The sequence below is a fragment of the Maylandia zebra genome, linkage group LG15 (assembly GCF_041146795.1).
Source record: "Maylandia zebra isolate NMK-2024a linkage group LG15, Mzebra_GT3a, whole genome shotgun sequence".
NCBI classification, from domain to species: Eukaryota; Metazoa; Chordata; class Actinopteri; order Cichliformes; family Cichlidae; genus Maylandia; species Maylandia zebra.
Genome location: NC_135181.1, coordinates 954,002 through 974,830, shown reverse-complemented (window position 1 = coordinate 974,830; position 20,829 = coordinate 954,002). Strand labels below are relative to the sequence as shown.

The window sequence follows — 20,829 nt, the reverse complement described above, 5'->3', positions numbered from 1 at the left end:
TATGATGACATCAAATGTGTGTGTTCCTCTGTTCAGCCATACACAATTGTACACACACACACACACACACACACACACACACAGTGTGCGAGGCAGACAGATGTGGCGCTCGGCAGCACAAAGCCATGCTGAGCTACTGAAACATTTGTCCAGGCCCTCTGGGAGGCACAGATCACTGACCACTGAATAAATTGTCTTCTTTTGCATCTGACTTCCACACGCTGTCCCTCGTGGGACTCGGCTGAAGGGGACAGAAGGTCGACCTCGAGGCTCTTTGCGCTCCGTCCCTTTCATGTCGGCTCTTTTTAACTACATTAGTGTCAACAAGGCTGCAAATATTCTTTTTAAAGCAGTGACGCTTTCAGCATAACACTCGAGCAGAATATTAAAGCGTAGACTAAAATGCTGTAAGCTAATAATGTTAGCTGTGCGAATAATTTATATAAGGATTGTGTTCAGTGTTGTATTTTTAATCCTGCAAACTACAAAATAAAACTGATGTAAACTAGAACGCACCAAACATCTCATAATCCACTCTTTGTTTTTCATTTCGGTATGCTCCAACTTTATCAGTGCGAGTCATAAGCCTTGTTCAGCGTGAATATTTGTGGATTGCAGAGTGAGTCACAATGCATGAAAACTGATGGCATCACCTGTCATCGCGACAGAAACACTCATGGGTTTTCAACAAGGTCAGAGGTCAGCGAGCTGTGGATAACACCACTATATTATTTTACTCTATTTGTCCTTGAAACTTTGTTTAATAGGAGCATCAGTGGTAAACACAACAGGCCCCTTTATGGCCTCTGCACCTGGGGTCTTGGTGCAGACCCGATAATGGGTCACTTGAGATTTGGAGCGGGACCTCAAATTCTCCCAGCAGAAAACGGCATCACAGAGAAAACGTGAGGAGATGAAGACGGCGCAGAGCGACAGTCTGCCCACTTACATTTCCTAACAGTGTTTCAGTTGCACTAAACACATAATGAAGCCAGAGTCATGAACAGAGGGTGGACTTTAAAAACAGGCGTGTAATCCTTTAAATGACACGTTAATACACGGCCCTAAACTTACATATAGGAAAAGGAAACAAACCAAAGTGGCACATGCAGATGGTCAGCAGGACAAACACACCCTGATGTGTGTGCGCACAAACACACAGCCCATCAGATGGGACTGCTCAGCAGGACACACCCTCCTCTGGGGACCTGTCTGGCTGTCCCCACTCTCTACAAAGCAAAGATCTCCCCGGAGACTCTGTGGAAGGCAGAGCAGGAGGAGGAGCTGGGGGGGTTGGTACGCACACACACCACGCCCCCACCCACACACCTCCCACACCCCATCATTATTGTCCCAACCAGTCCACGAGGGGACTAGAAGAGAAACAGTGCCGTCCCCTCCTCCCCCGTCCCTTTTCCATCCACTGCTGCCCCCCCCCCCCCCCGATAGCACTGTGCAATTAGTGGCTCGGCACTCTTGTCTCCTCGAACAGACTCGCTAGCTTTCATCCTCAGAAATGTGTACATACATGTCTCCATAAGTGCACTGCCATCTCCCAGAGTGTGTCTGTGTTTGCTGTGGTGTATTAGAGATCTGACAAACTGGGGGCACACCCAAAATACCGAACGGCGTGACCCTGCCTTCTACATCCATCTCTCATCTTTCCCAGTCTATCCATCACTCCCTTGCTCCCTAAACTAAACTGCTGTGACGAGCCCCCTGGCGAAAGCGACACTGTAATTATGTTAACATGCCAATGTGACTGCTTCCTGTCTGGAAGAACTGTATCTCCTGCTCCCGAGGGCATCCTCCTATTGGCTGGAAAGTTCTTTTGGCACCTACTTCAGAGAGAAGAATGCTTTCTCGTGCTGTGCCCTCTAAACAATGTGCTTTTAGGTGGTTTATTCTTAAGTCTTTGAAATGAGTGAGAGGAAAGTGTCTCCAACTTGAAATGATTTGACAGCTAAAGACGCTGCACTACCAGACGAGGTCGGGTCATGCATGTCCCATGTAAGCTACACTGCACCGCAGCCAAACGTTGTAACATTGCTCTAAGCCAGGGCTGTCCAACTCCAGGCCTCGAGGGCCGGTGTCCCGCAGGTTTTAGACGTGTCAGCTGATTTAAATGGCTAAATGACCTCAACTGGTCTTGAGGTTCTCCAGATTCCTGGTAATGAACTCATCATGTGATTCAGGGTGAGATCTAACACCGGCCCTCGAGACCTGGAGTTGCCCACCCCTGCTCTGGGTGCTAGCTACAGCTGCTATTAGAGTAAAAAGGGTCCTTCAACCTTTGTATTTTGAGCAACTCTTGAGGCAAACTGCGCTTTTTAACGGCTCTTTTTAAAACAAACCTCTGTCGTTTGGTGCTGAGCACAGATTACACTGGCCTGCTTTGTTGCCAGATACTAATCTACAACTGTCCATCTCCTTTCACAAAGAGGGAAAACACCTAAATTATGTACCTTTAATGGTTCCTTTAAAAATAAATGGTCAGAGGGGCAGCCGTGTATATTTGTAAGACAAAGGAGCGTCACCAGATCAAGCCCTTTATAGCTGAAAATGTTTGACATGTGGATGTAAACAGGTTCAACTGCACTGCTCTCCCAGTCCAATTTAAACTTCTGCAGATGCAATCTGTTTGTTCTGTTGTCTGCTGCTTGTGTGTTATATTAATAGCCTCGTGTGCAGCATTTTCATTGTGACGTTTAGATATTGTGCAAGCTGTGACCTTCTTTAAAGTAACTGCAATCACAGCTTCCCACAGTGATGAGCGATTACTCAACGTGGAGCTATTGCGCCATTTTCAGCTGCGTATATTATATAATATTTTATATATATATATATATATATATATATATATATATATATATATATATATATATATATATATATATATATTTTAATAGCACTTTATATAGCCTCTGTAGAAATTATCCACATATCTCACTTATCTTAACTGCACTACTGTATAGATTCTGTAAAGTTATTTATTTCATATTCTGTATAGTTTTTCATATTTATATCCTGTTCATATCCTGTACATACTTATAGTTATAAAATATTCACAACATACTTCATACCGTGTACATTATAACACACCATAATAGACCCATTTCTGTAATATACTCACATATCTATATTATTGCTAATATATAAGATAAGATAAGATAACCTTTATTAGTCCCACACGTGGGAAATTTGTTTTGTCACAGCAGGAAGTGGACAGTGCAAAAGTTATGAGGCAAAAATTAGAATACAATAAGAATAAATACAGTACACAGCTGTACAGAATAGAATAAAATAAAATACTATATACAGTAGAATAAAATAAAATAAATATACAATAAGATAAAAATAGAATACAAATACAAATACTATATACAACTGAGTAAAAATACTGTAATATATCTATATCACTAAAGCACTTCTGGATGGATGCAAACTGCATTTCGTTGCCCTGTACCTGTGCAATGACAATAAAGCTGAATTCTATTCTAATCTATTCTAATATTCATCCTTCACTGGGCCTTGGTGTCTGTCTGAAACTTTAGCTCATCTACCTTCAACATCGCCGCCCCTTTTATTTTCTAAAGCTCTGACACACACAAACCTGACATCAAACATCAAGAATGAAATATTTGCTTTTTTTGCTGTTTTGCTTTTATTCATTTTCATTGAGCAAAGTAAATCCTCACACAGCACGGATGATGCGTCCATCATCAGGACTTCTTGCTCAGTCCTGCCCAAATATAATTACAGATTAGGGCTGCTCGATATAATGATATATATCTGATGACGATATAAAAATGTTCATCGTTTCATTTTACGCTATCGTTTGTTTCATGGTGTCGCAGAATAAACCGTTTACAGCAATATTTGTTCATGGTTTTGATGTCACAGTAGTGGCTATATTCATTTCTTAAAGTTATCTCTTATATTTAATATAACCACACTACGGACGGACAAGCGCCTGTTTTTATGCGTCTCGTTAGCAACAACGATGGTAACCTCCTCAGTGACCTCCTGACCCAGTATGAACCTTCCAGATCCCTCAGGTCATCTGGATCCGGTCTTTTATCAGTTCCCAGAGTCAGAACCAGACACGGAGAAGCTGCATTCAGCTTTTATGCTCCTTATATCTGGAACAAACTCCCAGAAAGCCTCAGATCAGCTGAAACACTCAGTTTATTTAAATCCAGGTTGAAGACTCACCTGTTCTCAGCTGCATTTGAATAAAGCACCAAATCCACACTTTAAGCTTAAATTTCAAAACTTACATTTAACTACTGATTTTATCTGTTTTGATTTTATCTACTGTTTTGTTTGAATCAATTTTAAATCCTGCTTTTTATTTGTTTTTGTTTCTAATGTCTCTGTGAAGCACTTTGAATCACCTTCTTGTTGAATTGTGCTATACAAATAAACTTGCCTTGCCTAAAACCATCGCGTGTCCTCTTGTTTATTTTCCATATAAACCTTTCACAATAAAGCTCAAGATCCTGTTGAGACTTTTCAAAATAAATGTGTCGTTTCATGCATCGTTAAAACACTCGACTCCGGGTAAAGGACGCGCAGCTGGAAACACTTCACGCAAGTCGAGATTCACAGAATTTACAGAAAAAGTTACATTTTTGTGATTTATATCGATATCAGACGATAGACGTCTGATAACGAGACCTGAGATTTTGGTCATATTGCACAGCCCTACTACAGACGCACACATATTGATTTCGTAATGTGCCAAAACACCTTTCCTCTCACCTGTGGACATAGTGTAGCTGATGAACCGAGTCGATGGCCAGCACCATCTCAGCCAGGTAGAACTTGGCCATCTCCTCCGGCAGCCGGTCCTCAAACTTGCTGAGCAGAGTCAGTAGGTCACCGCCCACATAGTAGTCCATCACCAGGTACTACAGAGACAGACGCCAACGTGTCAGACAGCAGAAACTGTGCAGCACTGCTTAGAGGCAAACTAATAAAGAGCAGCCTTTTTTGGAACAACAAGAACAAAGCTGCAAGAAATGAATCTACAGTCGTCCATCTCTTCTTTCACAAAGAGGGAAAACACCTAAATGATGTCACTTTTACAGGTCCATTTAAAAATAACTGGTCAGAGCGGCAGTCATGTATATTTTTAAGACTTGGGGAGTGTTCGGGATAAAACATTTGCTTTGAGAATGTGGGAAATGGAATGACAGTTGTGGCATTTGAACTCAGGGTCGTGGAGAGAAGTCAGGTTAATCTTATTAAGGGACGTTACCTCATCTAACACAGACATATACAGACGTACCAGATTATTGTCATCCTGGAAGGCGTAGTGCAGGGTGGTGATCCACTGGCAGTCCCCATTCACCAACACATCCCGCTCCTCCCGGAAACATGCCGTCTGGCAAGAGATGCAACAAACCATGAATGTCACACGTACTGGAAACTACGTGAGGTCAAAGGTCCCAATCTTCTATACAAGTGTGTGCTTAAAGCTGAGAGCATGTTAGCAACTCGCCTTTGGCCTCTCGATCATTCTTACAGGGCTGGTGTAAAATCTCCCCGAGCTGCTGCTAAACACATGAAATCAGCCCCTTTCGTTTGCTTCAGGGAACGCTGGCAGTGTTGGACTCGAGTAGCTGAATAAAGCCCAAATTTAAAATTTAAGAAAAATATGATAAGACTGCTCGCCTCCACTTAGCTCACTGAACACTGGAATGTAGGGTTACAAAAAGTAGGCGTCACTACTGTACGATGCAGGTGGAGGAGGCTCCATCAGGCATCAGGTTGTCTGGACATAAATCCATCTGATGAAATGTGGAGGTTCAGTTATTTAGGAAATAACCTGATTTCTTAAGCCTAATCCATCCTGCCCACCTACAATATCAGCAGCCAAATCTGCACAAATGCTTTGGTTTCTTATAAAAAGCTCCACACATCTACAGAAATAAAAACATTTTCATGTTTTACACACACCAGACCTCTCCGTGATCTTTCAATCTCAGCAGTCTGACTAAAACAGAAACCGAAACTGTTCCGGCCGCCTTCAAAGTTAAAAACCTGAAATAAAATCAGGCTCGTGTTCACGACGACAGCATGCTCGTCATGCATGTCTGTGTGTGGCTTTATGTCCTCTCCTACATCCAGGCGTTTGTGCGCACACACGTTTGGTTTGTGACGTTTGAGGCATGTAGACTGAAGACCCAGGGGACCGACAAGAATGCGAGACTGTCGGGAGAGGTCGATGAGAAAAACATGCAACAAGCAGCTCTGCAAGAACCTGCAAGTGAAGGCCTGTTCTGTGCTCAGACAGGCACTTTGTTTTTTAAATGAGTGATCAATATTTATTAATATTGTGTGTATATAAACTTTGCAGTAACCAAAGATACTCACCTCTGCTCGCTTCAGCATCTCCCACTTGTTGAGAATCTTCATTGCAAAAACTTTGTCAGTGTTTTTCACTTTTACCACTGCAACCTGCAAAAAGACAAAAGAAAGCCGTTATGAGAGTGAATTTAATACTTGGTGTGACGGCGAGGCTGACGACGAATTACAAAGATCCATCCAGTTATTATCTGAGCCTCGAGGCAACAAGAAAAGAGCAGGCTGTGGATGCACAAGGATCCTTTAAGTGATCATACTAACACAGATGCACAAAACAACAATCACACAGATGTGAATAAACAGTTCAGACGTTAAGGAAAAATGTAATCTAATTACTTTAAATGATCTAGATCAGAGTCCGTGAGTATGGAGACTGAGGTCAAAGAAAAAAGAGGAAGCACAGGAAGGGATAATCATGCAACACTGGATTAAAACGAAAATAGATCCAATATGGGCCAGGAAGGGAAAATAAAGCATTGAAGGTGCAGCAGAAGAACCAGCAGCGTGGGGGGAGGGCGCAGGAAGTGACCGCAGACATTACGGTCACTTCCTTCTCGGAGACACCGTGTGGACCACAGACTTGCACAGCTGGACGCTTGAATTTTTCTATGATCAAAAAATGAAAAAATTGTCTCATCAGCTGTTAAGTGCACTGATGTGATACTGCATCATGCAGAGCCGGGTTAACAACTGTAAAGTAAATAAATCTCAGCTTCGCAGCTTCTCACAGGCCAACTTTCCCGAGTGATGATTGCGACACACTGCTCTGACAAACTTGCCCCGGCCTTTACGTTTTGCCAAAAAAGGAGCTGCGCAGGCAGCTGTGCTGCGAGCTCACAGCCAAAACACATGTTCATGCAAATTTATGTCCCTGCTAATTTCTCTCCTCCTTTGTCTCCTACTTTACTGGCCCACAAAAGGAAAAAAGAAAATTTGCTTTGGCCTCGTTGACCAAATTCAAAACTAAAAACTGAGTCCACACTGAAATAAGCCTAAATGTAGAAAAAGCACAAGGACGTTATAAAAGCAGAAGAAATACAGGCCGAGACAAAGATGCAGAAAAACAGTGAAACAAACAAAGTCAGTCTGTGCAGCAGAGGGGTCTGCAGTCTATTAAATTAATGCTACTAATGCAATACAATGACAACATTCCTGCAGTGTTTGGATTTCCCCGAGTGAGCCCTCACCAGAGGAGGGGACTGCAGGAGGACAGGGCGAGCGCACTTTTCTGGCAACGTCTAGCTGTTTTTGTCCTTTCCTCCATCTCTGCTTCCTGTTCTCTTCTCCATCGTGTCCTCCCTGCCCTGCGTTTATGACTCCACTCCCCCCGTTAGTTTATCAGTAAGGACCCGACCAGAGGGGCTAACTGCATTACTCCACAGAGTAAATTACTAGTGAAACTTTGGCGAAATAACAACCGAGGTTGTGTTTACAAGCATGCGGGCTGCTGACTGGTGACTCAGTGTGACAAGCAGTTCAGAAATGTATAGCACTGACTGGCAGCCAGCAAGGAAGACATGGCGTTTAGAGTGAACGAGCTCTTCCACCCTCATCTCAGGCACTAACTACACCAGACGGAGCAGCTCTTGGCCCTTTGTGCTAAAGACGACGCACCCCAGTCCCTAATGGGAGCATCCTCACAGGCAACAGGCCAGTACAAACTGGTCCATTCATCAGGCAAACTCCACGGCGTCACGTATCTGCGCCATCTCTCTGCTGCTGCTGACAACGGGAGGATGAAATCAAAACATCCTGCGTGTTCTCCAGACCGACTCTCTGCTAACTTTACTCTGCTTCCTGTGTCTGCTACCACATCTCCTTACCACTCTGTGCTTAACATAAAAAAAGATGGCTCAAAATCATAACCAGTTATATCTGACCTGGAGCGTAGTCGTGATTATGAGCCATCATTTTTACAGCTGCTTACGGCACACACACAAAAAAGTAGATCCAGTGTAATCCATCGTTGATATTAGTTATTAGCATTACTAACAGGTTCACAGGAGTCACCACAGCGTTTAGCTCCACAGGTTTAACAGGCAGGAGGGGGCGTGTCCACCACAACTGACCAGGTGAGCTTTTATTCATGAGGGAAATGTGGAGAACACGATGCCGTGCTGAGGCCTGAAATGGGTTTATTGACATCAGGGATGTTAACGGTTAGCCAGCGAGGTGTTTGAACGTTGGGGCCCCAACTGGAAATACTAGTCGGTTAAACTAATCAGTCGTATATTATTAACGCACAATGACAGTTACGTTTTGGGTCACCCCGCTTTTCTGAGAAAATGCAAAGAATAATGCTTAATGCATTCAACCTGCAAGGCACACAGAGGGTAGCAGCATGACCGAGCCAAGCTGGCACTGTGTGTGTGTTTGAGAAGGCGGCACGCTTAAAAGAAGGCAGCATTTTAAATAGATTTTTATTTGTGAATGAGTCTAAAGACGGCTCCTAAAGACATGCAACAACTGTATGGACAGATTCCGCTATTTTCCCTGCTTCCTCTGAAGGACATTCAGTTTTCCACAACCCGGTTCATCTGGTCACTACGCTCGTGATCATAGGAACAGATTGACCGGCTAATCAACAGCACTGCTTTTATACTCTTCAGCACAACAGACCATTTCACCAGTCAGTATATATCACTAATGATGTGACCTGATCACCCTCACTAACCTCTGGTGCACACCCAGTCATTTTGTTCTTGAAGCCTGAAACTGCTCAGCTCAGAAAAGAGAAACAAGGTCACTAGCAGATGTGCGAGCGGGGAAGAGTTAACGAGTTTTGCAGCTCCCTTTATCGTCACAGCTACTCTTGACCCGGGGCAGTGGAAATAGAAGCCAGCTTCAAATGAAAGGCTTGTTTCCTTCTCCAGTTGACACAAATAAAGCACCTGGTCACAGTTTGATGAAATAAGGTATATTTTTATGAGCCGATTAAATAGTAGAGCCACGGGACAATCACGATGTCTCCCGAGCTAATTTTATTTTTCTGCCACGCTACACCCGTAAAAACACATGTGGTTTAGTGAAAAGGCCGCTGGAGAGTTACCACGAGGTAGCTCCGTTCAGGAGTCAGGCAACATCACCGAAGCCCGAAACACAGACGCACTGCGTCACGTGACTGCACATACCAGCACTCCTACCAGCAGCTCGCCCGCATCTGATGCTGGTGCTGCCAGGAGCGTCCACGTCCACACCGACTGACATTTCTCTCTCGTTCCGTGTATCAGAGCGTCTTCAAAGGAATTCCCCAGCTTGTTTCAACAGATTTTGGATAACAATGCCAGATATGAATTGTCTGCAAGCTTGGAGCAGGGCTTACGACGATCATATCAAAGCTTCTCGTAGAAAAAGAAAGTCTGAGCATTGTCAGCTTCCATGCGAGCTTTCGTTATCCAACAGTCATCTGTCCCTTCAACATTCCCCAGCTTTGACATCATTACCTGAAACCAGTGACAAATGCATTTCAGCTTCCCTGCGGGCACACATAAAAGAAATAAATAAACCCTCAGTGGATGGCTCCTCTGAGCTCGACTTCATTCTGTTTACAGGTTCAGTGTGAGCGAAGCTTCAACAAGCTCAGCTCGTGCTGCAAGTAGAGTCATGCTCATGTGGCGGACCAATGCGACGCGCTGCTGTTGGAATGCAGCAGGAAGAATTCAAGGTTGAAACGCCACAACACTCAGCTCGCACAACACGGGTATTAAGGGTTCAAGAGAAATATTGTCCGTTAATCACGTCGTCTCTGCCTCAGGGAGGACATTTCACACAATGATCATGTGACCAATTAGAGCCCATTACAGGTAAAGGGACAGAATCCATCTGCAGGTCTGTGCCTGCTGCAAAGGTTTGAGTGTGACATTAAAATAAGGTGTTACCTCTCCAAAGGCTCCTCGTCCAATCACTTTAAGGATCTCAAAGTCTTCCTTGTGCAGGCGCATCTGCTTCACTTTGGATGTGAAGGGTTTGGCTGGAGAGAAAGAAGACAGCGGTCAAGTCAGAAATTTAAAAAACAAAACAAAAAACACACCAGAAGAGTTTCTATGGATAACATTCTGGTGCAAGCTTTTCAATTTTGCTCTGTACAGATGTCAACCTCCAAGTAAACGGCATTCGAAGCAGCAAATAAACAGCTGGCCATTCATAACACCGTAACATAATCTAAAAATGTGGATGATGGAGACTGTCAGCATTTTATAGCCACGTTTCATGGTCATTGTGCAGTAAAGAAAACGATACACAAAGAAGAAAACCAAGATAAGGACACGATATAAACGCTGTACGAGTGACAAGTAACAGCAATCAGCAGCACCAACGTGTCACTTTAGCATTTCTAACAAACGTGGCTGGACAGGTGTGTGACATCATGGCAAAACACCGACCGACCTCAAAGGTCTGACGTCACACCGCGTCATCACGGCGTCATCGCCGAGGTGCTCGATGCAGGCAGGAAAGTGCTGCAGGGAGCCCAGAGCTCCACGTCCCTTCACCACATTGAGGACACTGGATGAAGAACTCCCGAGACCTCCACCCAATCGAATCTGCATCTAGGCGAAGCTCAGAGTCCGTGATCACAATCTGAGCGGCCAGTCTGGTTTTCCATTTCTAAATGACATCACTAATCACCTTTGGCGCTCAAAGCTGGAAGCTCTAAAGACTTGAGCCTGAAATGACCCACGCTGGTGGAAACATTTGTGTTCGTTATGTCATAACAAGAAGCAGCCACTACATTCCCACGTATAAGGCCCCGTGTTCCTCTAAATGGACTTTAAAGTGTTTGTGACCACCTGGTCTTTACAGCAGATGACAGCGGATCCAGATAGGCTGAACGATGAAGCTGGCTATTGTTAGGTTTCTGGTTGGGGGAGCTGCGAGGGATCTGTGAGGGCTGCTGACGTCCTCTCACAAAGCTAGACAGATTCCATCTAAGGCTCACAAAGTCAGCGTTTCCCCTCATTTGTGGAAGGCTATTCAACCACTTCCTGGTTTACATGATCTCAGCATGCCAAGGATAACCTGGACGAGCTGAAAGTTCACCAAGGTCAGGATATTAGTTTCAGTGACGGCTTTCTGAAAAAGTTGATAGATATATGATTGTAATCAGAATTATTTATGCCTATTTCTCAACAGGGCTTCAGCAGTCTTATTAGCCACATTTAGCGAGGCTAGCATACATCCAAGTAGGCATTCGAACACGAGCGCACGTTTGATGTTTACGTACAGTCGCACTCTTGGTTAACAAAAGACCAAATCTCCATCTGATGTACAACGGGCTTGTGTCGGAGGAAGAGAGACTAATCATCAAGCTAAACTTGTCTGGTTGCTGTAACTTTACAGAACCTCCAGTGTTGGAAGAAAAGAGGACTTTCTCCCACAGAGACGGGGAAATGCCTGCCGATATAAAACAAACAGGTCACTCATAGCTCTGTTTTCCTCACACTCCTCCCGACTCTGCCGACAGCTGGCCTGCTGTGACCGCAGGGCAGAGAGAAAGCGAGGGCCGGAGTAGTCTTGGCACACATTTCCACAAACCTAAAACACACAAGCAACCCGGCAGTGACACTGCGTGAGGCTGGGAAATACATGTTTAATCATATCATTAATTTTCCTGCAGCGTAAGTCGACCAGAAGCACTGAGCTGAAATGTAGTGGTTGACCAACCGTGATATATTTGGAGTCAGGAACCAGCTTTCAGAAAGCAGCCAGGGAAATGCGACAAGTCTGCAGAAACGATGACAAACAAGGCTGCGACACAGCCGAATAGTTCTTTCTCACAAAGCGCTCTTGTGCGTACTTGCTTCGCTTTTTCATGCGTTATCTAACCTCCTGACAGAGCCAGCTCCAACACAAATAAAGAGCCAAGAACTCGATACGCGGCTAGAAACAACATATCCAAGCAACAGCTACGTCTGCGTATCCCACATGTGTGCAGCTACACGGTGTCCAAAGGTGCCACACTGAAAGAAAGAGCCTGGACATCACTGTGTTTGTGTGCTCGCAGCAGGCAGGCGGTGGCATCCCACTTCCTCAGGAGATGCTCCGGCAAACCACACGACCAACTGACTGAAGTCACATGTCCCCAGAAAAAACAAAATAAAAACATACGTAGGTTCGAAAACCAGTTTCAGCCAGTTTATTTTACCATTAATTTTGACCATCACCATACTGGCAGGTTCTCGTGTTTGAGGGTCAAATCAGTGGAAAACAAGAACTGGAACAAGCATCTCCACTCTGGAGACCAGCTCGACCTAAAGTGACTTCTTGAGAACAAACTAAATAGAAATGAATAAAGAAACAATAGAAACTTTTGTATGTTCTAATTATTTTCTAACTAACGTCTGCGCTCCATGAGTATGTACACACAGAGCAGCAGCAGTCACTGGTATGTGAGAACATCCAAACCAAGGTTGAGGCAGTTCACGTGAACGGTGATTGAAATGAGCTCATACGATATGATTCATTTAAGATATGATGTCCAGCTATGTGACATTTTTAATCTTGCCCTGTACGAGTGTCACGCACCAATCAGTGACTGTTTTATTCGCCACCACTCTATAGTCGCCATCACTTGGCTCCGGGCTGATGGGAATCGTGCTGTTTGCAGCAAACTGTGGTTTCAGCTGCCAAACACCATTTTACCCTCTAACCTGATGTGGCACGTTTGCCACGGTTACGATAACATCTTGCTATGAAATCTAATATAAATTCATTTTAATTCCTGTATCAAAGGTAAACAGCCTGAGCAGCAAACAATTAGACAGGCGATTAAATCCATTTGACACGGCGTTTTTCTCTTTACTGGGAAAACACAGCGGAAGGATCCAGAACTGCTTTTACACTGTAAAGACAAAAAACCTTCATATTCAGTTTGTCGTGCATAAACTGTTTATAACTGGATCCTAACATAAATGTTGATGGTTGAATCAGCTGTCCACGCGCCCAGCAAACTCTCTGAGACCACACAACAGAAACTCACCTCCATAAAAGCTCAAATCCAGATGCGTTTGTGAAATTTTCCTGAGGACATCAGGGGGATTTGACAGCAGTGTCCCAGCTCACTACGGGAAACTCAGCCTTTCAAAGCTTCCTGTATGCTATACGTTTCCTGATCAACTCCAAAAGTTGAATCAGATTTTGGGCCGAGCCAGCTCTCTAATAAAGTTGTTCATGGCACAAAAATCAAACCAATCACATAATCTCTGAAAATAATAGCGATGTGTTCTGAAATTCTTCACGCCAGTTTCCATAGATGCAGTTATGGTTCAACACAGTGGACACAGAGGGCGTCGTGTAATGAAACCTGATGTCAGACACCACGTGTAGCTTACGTTACTCTGCCATACTGACCGGACTAACTGCTAGGATGACCACACCATCCCTCGCAGCCCACACGTCACCCGCCTTGCTTCCTCACCACTTCTACCTTCTCCAAGTTGACCCGACGAGGTAGAGTCGGAGGCCTATTTGGACTGTATTACATATAATACAGCAAAAAAGCCAAAGTCAATTCTGGCTGCACTCTACAAATAAAAGCTAACATGGCGGCCGGCCGTAGAGTAAGGGGGAGAGAGTCACGCCAGCCGAGAAGGAGAAAACACTGATTAGTAGCTGCACGCTGACTCAGGAGCTCCACTGAAGCAGCCACATGAGATACGGCTTTCATCTGTGAGCCAGGAGCCCACAGGCACCGTCCACAACAAAGCAAAACTGCAAACACGGACACAAACATGTGCACGCAGACACACAGGGCTAATTCCTCACATCTACATCTGACACATAATTGCTGACTCCGTCTTGCTTTGGCCTCGGCAGAAACTTTACAGTCAAACATATTACACGAATCGCTTCTCTGAACAGGAATCAAACAGGATAAAAACCACTTGAAAAGCAGATGGTTTATTAGTGAAAGGCCCAGATATGACTCTGTTACACTTGGCTATAATTTACACACCTGTCATAAGTTTGAGTGTTTTGGAAATAAGAGACAAATAAGGACCATTTTAGTGACCCCCCCAAATCTTCTGTTTATAGGGGGGCGGTCTCTCTCTCTGACTGCACTCACTCATTTACACGGGGATCAGTTTGTCCATAGATCCATAAAAGTCATGCACATGCTTAAACAAAAACACATACCATAAAGTATGATCACACAACTCAAGCCACTAGCAAAGTAGACACATTAAAACATAGCAACCGTTGCTATGACGAGGTGTGGTAGGGATCCATTGCAACACTGCAAAGGTAACCGTCCGAGCCTCCAAGCCTCAGCATGACTGCAGCAATGTGTAGCTTTTTAAAATAAAGACACGTCAGTGCCATGAAATTGTCCTGCAGGAAGACAGTGAGGCGCAGGCAAACAAGTACAATGAAAGAAAAATATGCACACTACAGTGCAAACACACACACGATTTAGTAGAAGGCCTTAGGATGCAGCGAAACTGGAAAAACACGAGTGACGCCACCTAATCCACACAGCCAGACCGGTTTAGCCCAAAATGCTGAGTGCTTATCGAGCCCATCTTGTTCCAAAACCACAAGTCAGTGCTGGTTTGTGTGAAAAAGGTCGACTGTTCACGTAGCAGCTGTCCCCCAAAAAACGCTGGACTGAGAAGACAGACGACAGCATAGACCTCCAGGCTGTGTTGGAGAGAAACGTAACTCTGGGTGTACCTGGATGCCTCTGATAGAAAATAAGCCAACCTGTGAATAAAATAATGCAAATATTTCCACTAAAGTCATATTCCTGGTTTGTTTTTGGCCTTTCCACACACTGCGGCTCAGAGCTACATACACTGGGACAAAGATTTAGACGGCGCTCATACATTACGCAGGCAGCTTCTCTACAAATGTTGTAATCCACACAAACTGAGTCTCGACTTTTTAAAGACTTCAACTGTAAAAGCATGTAAAGATTACACTGGCGACAGTCACAAAATACATTTTATATCAATAAAGTTGGATAAGATCAAACTCAGATAAGGGAAAGAGAAAAGAAGACATGCAGGACAAAATGTAAGGACACGCTGCAGGGCTTCATAAACACGTGCAAGGTCCAAAGAGGAGTGCATCACAGGAAGTCTCCCAGCAGCTTACACCAGGACAACTAAGTGATGGTTCAGGATTACCTGATCCGGCTCCAACTATAAACTTTATCAAAAGGAATGTTTTTAAAAGCACGGAGGACGTCAAACTGGGAGCTGGTTCCACAGGAGAGGGCTGATAGCTGGGAACTCGGTCTTCCAGTCTACTGTTGGAAACTCAGAACCACAACTGAGCCTCCAGTGCTCGGTTAGGATAGTGTGACACTATGATTTCTTAAGAATATGATGGAGCCTCATTATTCAAGGCGAAGAATTTGAAACCCGGGTCTGGAAAACCAAATTCACAGGAAAGAGCACGTTAGGCAACTGTAGGATAAAAACATGAATAAAGACCGAAAGGAGAATGAAAACAACATTAAGTTCAGCTTGTGAGAGTAAGTGAGGCTGGCAGCACTGGGGAATAAAAACAGTGTGTGGGTAGAGAGCCAGAAAAGGCATCCCAGTCACAGGCAGCGGCTGAGCCAGTTACAGCAAGTGTCCAAACCTTGCACCCGCGACGTGCTCCAATCCCATCCCCGACCCCGGAGTGGGATTGGAGGGACATCTGGAAGCCATAATAAGTGATGTAATGACACAAAAATGCTGCTTGCAAGAGAGACAGGGGAGACAAATGAAGAGAGGCCTTTCAGTATCTGACGTGAAGAAGGAGAGCGGCATGGACAGAGACGAGCAGAAGGCTTTTCCTCCTATCTGACCAAAGTGCTGGAGAGACAAACCAACCATAACCAGTCTTCATGGACTGGAAACAAATAAGGGTAATACGAACAGGTCTGAATACTGCTGGTTATGGTTTATTTTTATCCTTATTATTAACATTTCAGAAAAGATATATTATTTAATCCCTTGATGAATATCCAAGTTTGCTCAATTAACAGTCTGTAATTTGTAATGGCAGTCAATCTGTCAGCCACCTACAGATCCCTGATCTCAGCTGGCTGTGTGTTTAAAGCACTTTCTTCTATTCCAAGGCGTGATCATTTGGACATGGAAGAACTAAAATGACCATCAGTAGTCCTCGGTCTGGAGGTCCGTGCTGGCTGGATGATCATGAGAAAGGTGGTTCAGCCCAAAAGTAGACGGGAGGAGCTTGTTAATGATCAGATTTGTGAACATCCAAAAGATTTAGCAAAGAGTTGGGATCAAATCAAATCAAGCATCAACGCGACCAGCTCCGGTGGTTCTTCCTGCACGTCAACAAAGCAGAGGCCAAAGGAACAGCACGTTAATGGAGTCATGGAGTGGCCTACCTGCCCTGCAGACCCAAACCTACAGAGAAACCTGTGCACAGAGCTGAAGCTTCTCATTGTTGAGCAGCAGTGAAGGATTGAGAGGGCTTCTGTAAAAATACAAAACCCCAAACCTGGTGACCAACTAGCAGAAACGTGTGACCGCTGTGCAGCCACAACGGTTTCTTTAACATTAATAGTAGGTCACACACTCCTACTCGTTTTGTGATTGTAACTTCATACAACTCGACTGTAATGTGGAAATATTAACATTATGAATATATTAACAATATTTAATATTACGTAATATTTGGAACAAACCGTCATAGCTTTAAATTAACAGTAGGGGGCAAAAACACACCCGGGGGGGGGGGGCATAGTGTGCTCCCACACTGTATCAAAGCGCACACGAAATCATTGTGGTTCGGTTCACTATGGCTGCAAAAACCAGAAGAGACGGGATGAAGACAGGATCCTCTTAGAGCCAACATGGCTCCCTCTGTGCCTCTAACATGAGCGGGATCACTGCCTGCAGGGATAAGGATCTAAACACGGTCCTGGCTATTTTTCATACAGGTCACCTAATATACCAGCTTGCAGTTATACACGGTCACTGGTTTTTCTAAATTATTGCAGATGGCATGAATACGACATCTTAGTGATGTCAGCAGAAACCCACCTCCCGTATCATCTTCCTGCTTCTGCTACTTTATCCTTGGAATGAGGTCATAAAGCCGTCATTCCCAAACAAGGTGTAATCAGCTTCTCTGTTTAAAAGTTTCCAGCTAACAACATGAAGAATGAGATATCCATCCTCTATTTTTAGGAAAATGCTGCCATTATAATCCGTTCCACACCCATCATGCCCTATTTTATATAAATAAATACAAAGCTTTGGTCAAATAACAGCTGCCTGATTACAAAAGTACTTCCCAGTTAAATGAAGGCTGAATAAATACTATTAAGTCAGGGCTATATAAATAGTACAGCAAGGTCATCAAAGGAAAAATGAAAGCTGTGTGATTCTAATAAGCTGGTCCTTAAAAGGGAAAAGGACTCGGTGCCAGAGGCACTTCAAAAACCAACTCTTAGCAGTTTAACTGCAAGTAGCTTAAAAACATCCAGTAAATTACACAAATTACAGATGGAAACAGAACCAGGCCCCTTTCAGTCACAACCAGAGGCCCCCCAACAGATGTGCTGCCAGGCACAACCTGCCCAAAGGTTTGTGCGTCCATGCAAAGACCTCACAGGTGATGTCATGGGGCACTGAAAGAAGCCAAGAAAACAGATTTCGTGACGTATGATGCACGTTAGCTGCCACAGATGTGGGCCTACGCCACTAAGTCAATCACAAGGATCGGAAATTTAAAAAGGAGAACTAGGGGTCGCTTCCATAACACATTAACAAGCCTTTAAGCATTAAACTGTATTTAATACTAGTGTGCACACCGGCGACACCAGCATTCCCAGTGGTGTCTGCCTGCACAACCCTCCCCACTCTACCACCACCAACCTCAAATTCCACTCCATGTCGTTTTCCCTTCCCTAACATCCCGACCAGTTTCTTTTCCTTCCCATGCCTTCATCTCTACCAACATATAAGCCCCTTCTCCCTTTCCCTCCCTCTCTCTCTCATTCCTGGTCTTTTCCTGCTCCGTCACACTAATAAGAGGGCAGGAATGGTCAAAGGCCTTAAACTAAACAATCTGTGCCCCACAGCATTAAACACACAAACAGGATGTTCCCAAAATATTAAAAAAACCTCAAACACCAAAGAAAAGGAGAGGGCAGGGCTTGACAAAACAATAGATCAGATCTAGTGTGTGTTACAGCTCCGAGACTGCTGCAGCGAGCATACACCCAGGCCAGGCGATGTGAGACAAGCGGAGGGCTGGGCTACATCACTTTCTGCTGGCTGTACAGGAAGTTTTCACAGGACTTCAAAGAGGTCTCCGAACCAGCACATCGACCTGTTCAACCCACACTGCAAACAAGTCGATTTACACAATTCTGTGTCAACACAGCGTCCCGATACCATCTGCAGATAAAGAGCCAATATGAAAGGAGCCTGGCAGGCTGTTACCCAGCTCGGCCGGCTCTCCTTACTGGCTGCCGCTCTGCTGGTGGTGGAAGCACCAGGTGCTGCATTGTGCCTCTGCATGGTGTTGATAGTGCACATTGATAACACAACAGGTTTTCAAGCACAGTGGTGTGCAAGTCACACATAGTCTTGATCACCTTACAACATATAATAATAACTAAATTGATGCTTAAGATGCACTGGAAATCAAGGCCACCAGTATGACTGGTAGAGATGCACCGATTGACTGGCAAGGGACAGGAACTGGACGATTTCCAGCATTCCAATCCCAGACTGGAATCTTGTCAACTTCCCATGTCTGATTGCAACATGCACACTCACAGCAACATGCTAATATTCAATTAGCATAAAAATCCCTCCCTGTGAGCGAACACAAAGTTTGCCAAAGAATAAACACGAAGCTAATCAGACACCTAAATCGACTTCACTGATCTGAACTCGGACATTTTAAAGAAGCTAACAAAGGGAAAGTGGCAAAAGCTAAAAGAAATTAAAGCTCAGAGCTAGCTACAAGTTAGCAGCTTCGGTGTAAGCAAAGGAGCAAAGAAAAAGTGTGATGTCTATAAGATACCGGAGAATGACACAAGTACTTAACTTTTGTTATGCTATACTAACCTGTTACTGCAAATAAAACTTTCATGTGCTTTTATCAAGTGGTGACAACTAAAACTAAAACATTTGTTTAGAGATGGGGAATGTTAGCCGTGAATAAAAGAGTAAATAACAGTTAAAGTTTTAATGAAGATGGGGAGAGAGAAGGATAAATCAGGTGGTTGAAAGGTACACCCGGTTAAAAAGCTCAATCCCTGGCATGTCTGTCTCCTTTTGCCAGGACAATCAGCTCTAACGGACTTAAAAACACATACATGTGATGTTTGGTCTGAACACATCTCCATGTTGGAGAGAGGTGGATGTTACCAGAGAAATCGTGACATGAATTTTACTGCCAGCACAAGACTCGTTTCTCAGTCCAAGGAACAAATGACTTTACGGCAGCCTCTTAGTGCCTGTACAGGGCAGAGCTCCCACATCGGCCTAAAAGGAAAACACTACTGGGTGGTTACAAGAAGGGCGAGATAGATGCCGAGCATGTGCTGTGGGAGTGTTCTGCAACACAGGCGGCGTTTTCCAATATCGTGTGCGTAAAAGTTCCAGTTGGCACAGCGCGCACGCAGCAATGTAACTAGACTGGGACATGGCATCAAGTTCCAGCAGCAGTTCATAAATTTCAACATCAGTTAAATTAAAGTCATCAGACACTTAAAGAAGGCAGGAATTTATTGCCAGTGGTGTTCCAGCACCAACATGTCACAACACACTGACAGATATTACAGCACACATTTCCTATTGCCTTTTCTGGGCTCCTCTCCTCCTCTTTCCAGTGCTACAGTCATTGCTAAAACAACCCAGCACTGACATTGCACCATTTAAGGCTTTGATTCCCAATGGGACCACCCATACTATAAATGGATCCACCCAAATGGATTAAGGCACCCACTTGCTTGTACTTTTCCTAAGAGCTCTAAATCAACAGCCAAGTGGCCGACAATGATGACAGCATTTAGATGGCTCTGCTACAGAATGAGAGAGACTTTCAAGTCACAGGTAAAGACAGTGAAAAGGCATGCTTAATAAAAAGAGACAGTAAAAGGAGGGAATGCAGGAAATTCTTCCACTGCCATCACCCCAAGAGCCATTTGATCTACAGACGTAAGGTCTTTTCTCCTTAGCATTAAGATGTGTTCAAGCTCTCTGGTGCCATGTATGTATCATGATGCAGGTGACCCAAGATCCCTTTCATGCGCTGCAACCCTGCCCAGGTAGGCACGTTCACGCTCATGCTCACAGGAAGAACCTGAAGCTACAGCCACGAGAAGAAAAATAGTGACAATGCCACACAAAAAAGCAGGCAAAAATTAAACCTGTTGTCATGGCAGAAAACCTCTCGGACATCTCTAGGTATCCTCTGATGCTTTTTTTCAAATACTGATTCAGACTGTGCAGGAATCAATCTTCCAAGCTAACC

General features: G+C 44.3%; 1 protein-coding gene across 8 annotated transcripts in view; it reads right to left on the bottom strand.

Moving 5' to 3' along the window:
• The window catches only part of cdc42bpab (CDC42 binding protein kinase alpha (DMPK-like) b), a 70,412-nt gene that overhangs the window by 28,128 nt on the left and 21,455 nt on the right, over positions 1-20,829 (bottom strand). For all 8 annotated transcript variants that reach the window (XM_004542290.5, XM_004542287.4, XM_004542289.4 and 5 more), the window contains 4 exons: positions 10,251-10,342; positions 6,382-6,465; positions 5,294-5,389; positions 4,765-4,913 (listed from right to left, as the gene is read on the bottom strand). In XM_004542290.5, coding sequence (XP_004542347.3) covers positions 4,765-4,913; positions 5,294-5,389; positions 6,382-6,465; positions 10,251-10,342 — 421 coding nt within the window. The remainder of the gene's footprint in view (positions 1-4,764; positions 4,914-5,293; positions 5,390-6,381; positions 6,466-10,250; positions 10,343-20,829) is intronic.